A 10,012-nucleotide genomic window follows, 5' to 3' on the forward strand; every position below is an offset into this window, starting at 1 on the left:
CGTCCGCTCCCCTTCTGTCGCGTCGGGCGCCGGCGGCCCCCCCTTCCTTCGCGGGGTGCCGTTAACCCCTCCCCTTCCTCCGTGCCGGTTGCTGGCATCCGCTCCCCTCCCTCCGTGCCGAGCGGTAGCGGCCCCTCCCCTTCCGTCGTGCCGGGCGTCGGCAGCCCCTCCCCGCCCTCGTGCCCGGTCACCGACGTCCGCTCCCCTTCTGTTGCGTCGGGCGCCGGCGGCCCCCCCTTCCTTCGCAGGGTGCCGTTAACCCCTCCCCTTCCTCCGTGCCGGTCGCTGGCATCCGCTCCCCTCCCTCCGTGCCGAGCGGTAGCGGCCCCTCCCCTTCCGTCGTGCCGGGCGCCGGCAGCCCCTCCCCGCCCTCGTGCCCGTGCCGGGGGCCGCTCCGCCTGTGCAACCGCCAGCACCAGTCGCTACCCCAGGTGACGATGGTGCCGCTCAGGGCGGCGACGGCGACCTGATCCGCTCCGTGGCCAGCGATTTGGAATGGAGGACGGCGGAGGACTCCATGGCCGATGATTTGGAATGGAGGACGGTAGAGGAGAGCAGGGTAGCAGCGGCGCTGCTACAGCGGGAGGAGAGGAGCGGTGCAGGTGAGGAGGAAGAAGTGCGGGTTGAAGGGCAAACAGGTCATTGTTGAACACAATAAATGTTGTTTAGCTCATGAAACCAAACAGGTACGACTAAAGTTTAATTCTTCCAAATAAGCATCTTTTAGCTGCTTATGATAAGCAAGTGGAACCGAACAGGCCCTAAGGCTGACCCTAGCCATGCAGATAGGCCTTAAGACCGGCCAATTTTGCACACTCCGGATGCCCTTACACACAAGAGACGGTGGCCTTATCCTGTGCGGGACCCACCATTAAGATCCCCTCGGCAATATACACTCCTGATGCCCTTATGCAGAGCATAACTATATATGTGACATTCAGTTCCACAGACTAATTTCCATCTGATAACTTGCAGATGGCACCAAGTGATTTCCACATACTAATTTCCATAACTATACTAGTTGGGCGGCTTGAAGAACTTGAGCTTCATACCGTTGCTGACGATGCCCCAGACGCCACCCAGCGAGAAGGCCAGGCTGAAGGCGGTGCCGAGTAGGGCGAGCCCCCAGTTGAGGTACCAGCTGAAGCTGAGCCGCTCGGGCTTCTTGACGCGGATCCACATGAAGCACGGGTACGCGAAGGTCACCGGCAGCGTCAGCCCGCCGAGCAGGCCGGCGAGGCTGGACAGGAACGGCAGCGCCACGCTGATGAACAGCGAGAGGAAGCCGTAGAACACCCTGAACCCCGACCGCACCCACGGCGAGCACGGCCGGTTGGTGCGCCCCGTGTAGTAGGCCTCGAAGCTGTCGAACACCGGCATGGAGTAGATCTGGAAGCTGCTGAGGCAGTTGAGCACGACGAGGAGGCACGTCGTCGCCAGGAGCCCCTGCGGCGTGTCGTGGCTGTGGAAAGCGTAGAGCGCCGCCAGCATCCCTCCCGGCGGCATCTGCACATACAAGGGGTTCCAGGGATCATTATTAGGTGCAGAACACGGTGAAGTCATGGCGGCTGTGATTAGCAAAGCATTATTGTGGTGCACTTGCCATGTTTCCGTAGGCCCAGTAGCCTCCGACGGCGACAGGGAAGAGGCACATTGCGATCAGGAGGTACGCGACTTTGGCCCCACGCCACATTGGCACATGTGCTGGATGCTTGAAAGTCGATGGCATTGTCGCCTGCAAGATTTCAACGGGCAATTCACACCAAATTATACTGGTTATGAGTAACGGAAGTGTCAGGACAAATTATCGGTTCAGGAATGAATACTAACCTGAATTTCCAGGGCAAGATTGTGCCCTCTGAATGCAAAGGCTACTATTCCGAGGGCGTTCAAGGTTGAGAATAAGGATGTACCGAAAGAAGTTGATCTCACTGGGTCATAAGAGACTGTCGGTGGCCGCGGTTGGCTGACCGAGAGAACCCAGGACATGGTACAGTACATTATCGCAGTCGCGCCACCGATGAGCGAGAGCCCAGCGATTGAATTGAGATTTGGGAGCTGGGAAAGAATTACTGCCAAGGATGTGAACACCAAGTACCATTCGACCGTTGTAATGGGACTCGGCGAGCAGAGTGGTCCGCACACTATTTGGTAGAACAGCTTCATCGTCTCCCCTCCAACCAGGATCAACGCGGTTGCAGTGCCTGCCGACAGATAGATAGTTGGGAAAAGAGACAGCCACATTCCCAGTTTTTCTCCTGGATAAATAATGCACACTGTTCAGTAATTGGTGCAAATCATTTCTGTCTAGTGAAGCCAACTTAGTAGCTATCAATTGAACAGAACAGCAGAGAATCTAGCCACATTGCATGTTCTTAGTTTGGTGTAAACAGAGGCAACAATTATTCAGACTACATAATGCAACAGTTTGATAAGAAGGATCATGGTGTTTTCAGTGGTAGCAAAAGGAACCACGGTTATGGGGTATTGTAATGACATGAGAGCGATATGTTATCCAACAGAAGCTCATGATCATGATCCAAATGTGAAGAAAACAAAAGAGTGTTCCTAGATTAGCCTGGCACTACCCCATCAATCACACTTCACCTCCTATAATGAAGCAGAAAGACACTATCAGGAGATTCTTTCCAGCCTACATGACAGAGATAATACTTGGGCAGAGGTCACATACAGTGCACACCCATTTATATATTGTCATGAACTGGCAAAAATAGTTGAGGGAATGTCTCACCAAATGCAGCCTGTGCAAGCTCCACATATCTGTTGTACCTCCTGCCTGGCACAGCCTCATGAAGCTTCACTAGGATCCAGAGTGTGTACAGTTGCCAGAAATAAGCAATAGTCAAAAATATTATCCCCCAGCTCCTGTAGAACAAATAGTCATGAGCAGTAAAATGTCAGAAATGGATATAAAATTCAGCTATAATTTAGTCAGATTGAATACATAAAGGAACTATCTGAAAGTCTGAAACCAATTCCAACTCGGTGCCATAACCAACGTTGAAAAAGAATAGCATAATAATACTTTTAGTTGATTTTTTTTTCAAAGCGGTGCATAATTTTATCGATCTGTTGCAAGTACTGCACAGTTATTTATTGGAAATTCATCAAAATACAAATAAAAAAATAGAAAAGTGAAACCGAAAGAGACTACTATCTTATCTTTGGCTAAAACTGAATGGAACCTCCAGTTTCACCAAGCTGATGAATCAAATAATAATGTATCATATTTTTCCAGTCAACAAATTTGAAGAGTGGAAAAATTCAACTCAAGATCTTGCACTGGCTGGGCAGCATTAACATACTTAATTATTGGAAAAAAGTTTCTTGTCCCCCCTAGGGGTTTTAGCAGATCGATAGAGTGAGTACATACATGTACATGGTTATCTCACCCAAGCTCAGTTCCCACTGCGGTTTGCGCTGGCAGACCTGGCTCCCTCAACCATGTTGAGCCATTGACACGGGCAGAACAGAGTAAGAATGTAAACCGAAAATTAAAGGCTCCAAAGTCACCAACCAAAATCACCTTAATAAGGTTCCTAGTAATAGTATCTAAAATCATCAAATCACCCCCATTGGGCACTGTTTACTGATATGTGTATTGTTGGTGGAGAGAACTCCGTTGTGGTTTTTGGGACCAATCATCAATATTGTCTTTAGTTTGTGTAGAAATCAGATAAGTACAGCTAAGTTCAAAGAATGCACATTCAGTTCAGAGCAGATCAAGAATTGTACAATCTTGACAACGAACGTAAAGAGAAGGATGCAACCAACAAGGAACTAGCTGCGACTGCACATGCATCTAGTGTTGTTGCTGCCAAGGTAAATAGAATCTCGTTGCTACGAGTTGATTGTTTGTGGTCAGGCCAAGTGATGTCAAACAATGCGTTGTCAACAACGTGCAAGGTAAAGAGAAGGATGCCAAACAGTTCTTCTCCCCCGGCCAATTAGGCCAATTAGGTGGCCAATGACACTCACTCTGCCATTCCACTCTTACCTCAAATCCAGGCACCATTAACAAGAGCAGAGCAAGCACAGCAACAGAAACAAGGCAAGCAATGGAAGGAGACATATATGAATACCATCCGAGTGCCGGGAACGCGAGCGGGAGGAGGAGCGCCTGGAACCCGAGGCCGGCGTTGAGGGAGTGGAAGGCGGCGTAGCGTGCGTTGCCACCGCGGCTCTCGGTGACGGGCAGCCAGGCGTCGCGCGGGTCGAGGCGGGTGAGGTGGCCCACGTCCTCCAGGTAGCCGCGCAGGCCCTCCACCACCCGCCGCCCGGGCGTCCCGGCGGCGCTCTTGCTCCGCCCACCGCCACCGCCGCCGGTCGGGGTCGCCGCGCCCTCCGGCGTCGAGAGCCCGTGCGGCGTCGCCGGGATCGACACCAGCTCCGGCTCGCTCGCCGCCCCCTCCGCCGCCGCCGACGTCGGCGTCGCCATTGCCCACGGCCCGCGCGGAGTGTTCTTGGCTCGGCGGCGCGGCGCCCCGAGCGAGACGAGAGCGAGTTCTTGGAGCGCGCGAAGGAGTGAGAGTGTGGCAGAGTGAAGTTTTTGGAGCTCGGGTTGGGTGGGAAGGCGAGAAAAGAAAAGGTGGCTCTGGGGGGCGTGGAGTGCGGGGACAGAGGACAGTGACTTCCTTCCGTGTCGGGGAGGAGAGAGAGTAGTGAGAGAGAGTGAAATGAATGATGCACGGGGAGTGAGGGAGATGACTTGACTGCGGAGAGAGAAGAGGAGGAGCGGCCGAGCGGGTGTCCTGCGCGCGTGTACGAGAGGAGACTGTAGGTCTGTAGCCATGTCCTGGCGTGCGTCGTGCGTCTCCGTCCGTGCTTGGAGCCTTGGAGCAAAGCAGAGCACGGCGCCGCGGCGGGCGGGACCGACAGGGCGGCGACTCGCTCGGCTCTGCATCTGCTTGTGCTTGCTTGTCTGGCAGGCCGCCGCAGGGGATTGCGTGCGTGCGTGCGCGCATTTTCACCGTGCGGTCAACTCGGCAGGGATTGTGCCGGCTGCCTTGCCGGCGAGGGTTTGCGTGCCGGCACAGTACAACCGCGCGGCGGGTGCAGTTAGGATAGGATGGAAATGCGAAAATGGATATTTGAATTACCCGTATTCGTACCTGAACTTAACGCGGCACTAAAATGAATATATTCGAATATATTTTTTTTGATTTTCTCTATCCGATTCCACGTTCATATTCGACAATATCCGACACTATCCGTATTCAATCATATAAAATTATTAACTATCTCTATACCTAATGATAAATGATGTTACTTTAAATATTAATAATGATAGTATATCATTGAACTATTCAAAATTTATCTTTATAACTAATAGTTAATTATATTAATTTTATTATTACTAATATTGTACCCATAAAACTATTTAAAATTTATCTCTAATTTTAATTTTAAATACTCTAGTTTATCTATTTATTAATAAAAACATTTTATACAATTTTTATTATTCATTGATAAATATTTATATTTATTGAAATATATATTTATCCATATATTATTTTTTTCCATAAATTGCACTATTTAAAATAATTATTAATTAATGTAATATTTTTATGATGATTTTTGTTTGCACTAGTTACTCATACTTTAGTCTCTACTTGTATAAAAGTTTTGTTATTAAAAAACTATCAACAAATAAAATAGGTAAATCGAGTAAATATCCGATGGATATCCGAATTTGAGACATTTATTTTATATTCATATTCAAAAATATCCAAATTCGTATTCTTATTCGACTTGAAATATAGTAAAAAGTGCTATCCGGATCCGACTCCATGCGATCCGAATTCCATCCTAGCTGCAGCGACCGATTGGCCTTGGCCTGCCCTGGAAGAAGCAGTGGTTGCACAGTAGGAGGCGAGAGGCGACGGCACGTCGGTTGCCGAGTGGGGTGGTGTACACTGTACAGTGTACTGGTGTGGTGTGCGAGGCACGGAAGGATGGCGCAGCGGCGGCCGGCGGCTCGGGTGCAGTGCCGTGCCGTGCCGCGACCGATTGGCCTGCTCTCTAACTCCAAGCTGTGTCTCAGTGTCTCCTCAATTCACCATGTGAAAGTAGCTCTTTCAGCAGGCCTACACAGATTCATTTGTACGTTTTCTCTACGAAAATCACCTCCTACATGCGGGTGTGTACCCCGGTGGTGGTGAGTCGTGTGTTTGTTTGAGGAACGAGGTAGTCCATCATTTTCTCACTCCTCGAAAGTTTAGTTCGTGGAATGAAATGAGTTGATCTATCACCACTTCATTCCTCACTGACTAATAATTAATACTAGTATGAGAAATGAGATCATTCCACCAAATTTGAGGAATAGACTCATGATGCACCACCTCATTTAAAATGAAGTGATTCTTCAAACCAAACACCCCCAAAAGTTTTGTAAACGACAACAATGACACAATAAAACCCTGATGGCACCAGCTGAAAAAATATGACCATGATGAGGACCATGGGAACAAAATTGAGGTCGGAAGCTAGTTAACTATAATTCCACCATCTCGATTGAGTCGGCTGTGACTACTCAAGTTTTACTTCTTAGTATTAATAACCTTCTTTCCGGTGATTCCCATTCTAACTAAGAGAACAGCTTTGATTCCACATTACCCTCTCTTTCCCCTCACTATGCTTGTAGCGGAGAGCTGATGTATACAAGGAAAATATAATAGGCGACAATATATAATGATGATTCCACATTACCCTCTCTTTCCCCTCACTATGCTTGTAGCGGAGAGCTGATGTATACAAGGAAAATATAATAGGCGACAATATATAATGATGATCTCGGAGGAAGGCTGCTAATGGTTTGGTCTCAAACCGATTTTAGTGGTTTGGTTTTCATAATTGGTCTAACTTAGTTTGGTGGACAATGGGGTGAGATATATAATGATTGAGTTTGGTTTCGTTTAACTATTGCAATGGTTCACACCTTCAAATTCGAAATTATCCGAAATTTGTTGGAGATGTCTCAAAACGATAGCAAGCCACTTTGTGAAGATTCATGTGCCTAGATCTACACGTGAGCCCCACGTCGAAAGTTGGACCCTAAAAACTAAAACATCACGTTCACACCTTAAAATTTTAGCAAATTTGACTAAAATTTGTTGGAGATGTCTCAGAATGACAGTCATTCTCTTCATGCACATTAACATGACTAGATCTACACGTGGACCTTCAAGGTGGCAAGAGCTACATACTACTTCCTAAGTGTTTGTATATACGTATGCCGTCTATCTTAGTATCCTTTTCCTTATATGATTAATGAATATTTACGTACACAGTTACCACCGGATCCTAATAGTAATTGAGCCTGATAGAAGTTGAGTTACCGTCCTCGATTCCTTAAGGAAACCACTAGCGGAGTACCAAGAGATTCAAGACATTCTACACTTGTAATTAATAATTCTGGACCTTTATCTTAATACAAAGGTGTATTTCCTAAATTTTCGCCTAACACTATATCATTGATTATTTAAATCCGTAGGGCATGGAAACAATTCATCAAAAAATGGCGCCAAGGTGCATTCCAAGAAAAACTTACATGGGACACAGACTTCCCGGTACGTATGAAGTTTGCATATTTTATACATTCTATATGACGAATATTTTATAACTTATTTTTTCCCACTGAAGTGCTTAAGACAGGAACAAGGAATAATCTATGTGGGTACTATGTCTATGAGAACATGCAAAGTTTTCTATCAAATAAGGTCAAGTTGACGCCGCAGGAAAAATAGGAAGTATGTAATATAAAATAATACTATTAATAGTTAATTATTTTCTATCTCCTTATATTTAATTGTCCGTGTAACATTATTCACTTCCAAATTACAGTTGCATAATATTCAAGACAAGATCTTGGAGAAGAAAAGAATAGACACAATATGCGAAAGTCTCGTAGGATTCCTGCTGGATGAGGTGATAAATTCACAAGGAGAATTTATGAAATTAAGAAGCACCGAGCAACACCTTGACGGGAAGACCTCGACGAAGATCTTAGAGCTATATAGCTAGCTAGCTAGGAATTAATTGTACTGTATATATATACTAATCAAGAATTGTACATGCTAATTGTATAAGAATTGTCTATATAAGTATGTAATAGTTAAATTGATTCGTTTAAATACTATATATAGTTTGATTGATTTCATTAATTATAAAAAAAACTCTCAACTAACTAAAGGGGTATGTGATGCACGAAATTATAGGCGCCATGCAGGCGCCTGCATGGCGCTATATACATGCTCTTTAGTCCCGGTTTGTAAAAACAAACCAGGACTAAAGAGGAGACATTTAGTCGCAGTTTGTAAAACAAACCGGGACTAAAGGGGTCTGTCCAGCGCCTGGCGTGGCAGCCCCGTTAGTCACGGTTGGTTTTACAAACTGGGACTAAAAGATGGTCTTATATCCCGGTTCAGGACCCCGTAATAAAAGACTGCCCCCTTTTATCTCGACGGGTTAATCCCGGATGCATTTTTGGGAGATATGCACCCTACAAATCGGTACTGATACCCAGTTCTCTAGTAGTGCCACGTCGAAAGTCGGACTATAAAACTAAAACCTATATTCACACCTTAAACTTTTAGCGAATTTGACTGAAATTTGTTAGAGATGTCTCAAAATAACAGTCAGCTATTTCATGTAAATTTGTACTGCTATATCTACATATGGGCCCAGGTCAAAAGCTAACCATATGATATATATAGAAAAAATCTCACCTTACATGGGAATTCCCTTTCTCACCTTTTAAGTGGCTTAAAACCAGTTTAAGACATGTGGTTTGATTGGGTTTGGAGTTTTTTATACCAATGAGTTGGTTTGGTTTAGATATATAAGAGCAGTGGGTTGGCTGGTGTGGTTTAAAATTAATTTTCTTTTATGTATGGTTTGATTTGGTTTTGGGACGGTTCTCCGACCATTAGCAGCCTAATCTCGGAGTTCCATGGTACATTGGCTGTAATTGTCCGGTAGTCGACAGTGGAGGATATATATGCAAATGCATTGGTGCAGCATAAAATGTACTCGACGAAGGGCGGGCTCCAACTCTGACATTTCAAATTATCTTTGTCTATAAACCTAGAATTTGGTCACCGTTTTCTCTAATAATTTCGACATATTAAATTAAATTTACAGTTTTCAAAATATATATAAGACGTAGCTTTGTTTTGAACGAACTGGGAGGTGGTGCATGATTTAGACTTCTTCAATTTTCCAAGCCTTTTGCTGCAATAGGACTCCCTGCCATCCAACGCTTAAATAAAATACAGGGCACGTTTTTTGCTCTGATGAGTATCACTTTAGAGATAATTGCTTATTTGCGGGCCAAATCAGGAATAATCTCATGGTTTTGTTCCTATTACTAGTCCTCTTGAGTTTAATTTGATGTCCTGGCCAGTGTATCATATCACAAGATGACGTGCTGGGATCGGAAGTAGCATGCAGTTTTACCGTTGAATAAGCTCCCACAATTGTATCTAAAAGTTTCATATTTAACACTCAACGACGCAATTTATTTTCCACTTCAAGAATGTGGCTGAATTTCACGTTTGACCGTCCAAAATGATGAGTAAAATGCAAATATTTTATTCAATATCGTTCTTGTATACAGCACAAGGAGGGACTTTTCTTGTAGGGAAGACATCATAGTTGACCATGGCAACAAAATTGTAATGGTGAGAGCTCAAAAGTTGAGCAGAGGAAAAGGGTCAATTAAATTTATGCGGAACATGAGGATGAAATGTGATTCTAGTATAATGTTTGACCATCCTTGAGCTCCTGGAAAGACTATTTGAGTTTCAGCTCTAGGTAAGCTTTTTCCGGGTGACTTCTATTCCTAATTCGGAATTAGTTTTGTTCCCCATTACACATTACGCTCACATTCTCCTATGTCACGCTCGTAGTGGAGAACTGATCTATGCGCAGAAGGTGAAATCAAATGGGTGAGAATATATAGTGATAGTAGCCGTCACGAAATGTCGCATGG

General features: G+C 45.5%; 1 protein-coding gene across 1 annotated transcript; it reads right to left on the minus strand.

The window, feature by feature from the left end:
* Window positions 1-673: 673 nt before the first annotated feature.
* LOC101764572 (lysine histidine transporter-like 8) lies at window positions 674-4,688 on the minus strand. Its single transcript, XM_004962618.4, has 5 exons — window positions 4,104-4,688; window positions 2,753-2,886; window positions 1,831-2,258; window positions 1,604-1,735; window positions 674-1,506 (listed from the first exon to the last, which is right to left on the minus strand). The coding sequence occupies exons 1-5, from the start codon at window positions 4,457-4,459 to the stop codon at window positions 1,018-1,020; spliced, it is 1,539 nt and encodes a 512-aa protein (XP_004962675.1). The 5' UTR covers window positions 4,460-4,688; the 3' UTR covers window positions 674-1,017.
* Between the last annotated feature and the right edge of the window lie 5,324 nt (window positions 4,689-10,012).

Source organism: Setaria italica, chromosome III (genome assembly GCF_000263155.2).
Source record: "Setaria italica strain Yugu1 chromosome III, Setaria_italica_v2.0, whole genome shotgun sequence".
NCBI lineage: Eukaryota > Viridiplantae > Streptophyta > Magnoliopsida > Poales > Poaceae > Setaria > Setaria italica.

Bases quoted from the DNA above. Each gene is read 5' to 3' on its own strand.
- LOC101764572 (XM_004962618.4), bottom strand. From the start codon at position 4,459: ATGGCGACGCCGACGTCGGCGGCGGCGGAGGGGGCGGCGAGCGAGCCG. The intron at 2,887-4,103 runs GTATTCATATAT...TTTGTTCTACAG, and splicing joins GCGTTCCCGGCACTCGGATG to GAGCTGGGGGATAATATTTT. The intron at 1,507-1,603 runs GCAAGTGCACCA...TTGTATGTGCAG, and splicing joins ACTGGGCCTACGGAAACATG to ATGCCGCCGGGAGGGATGCT.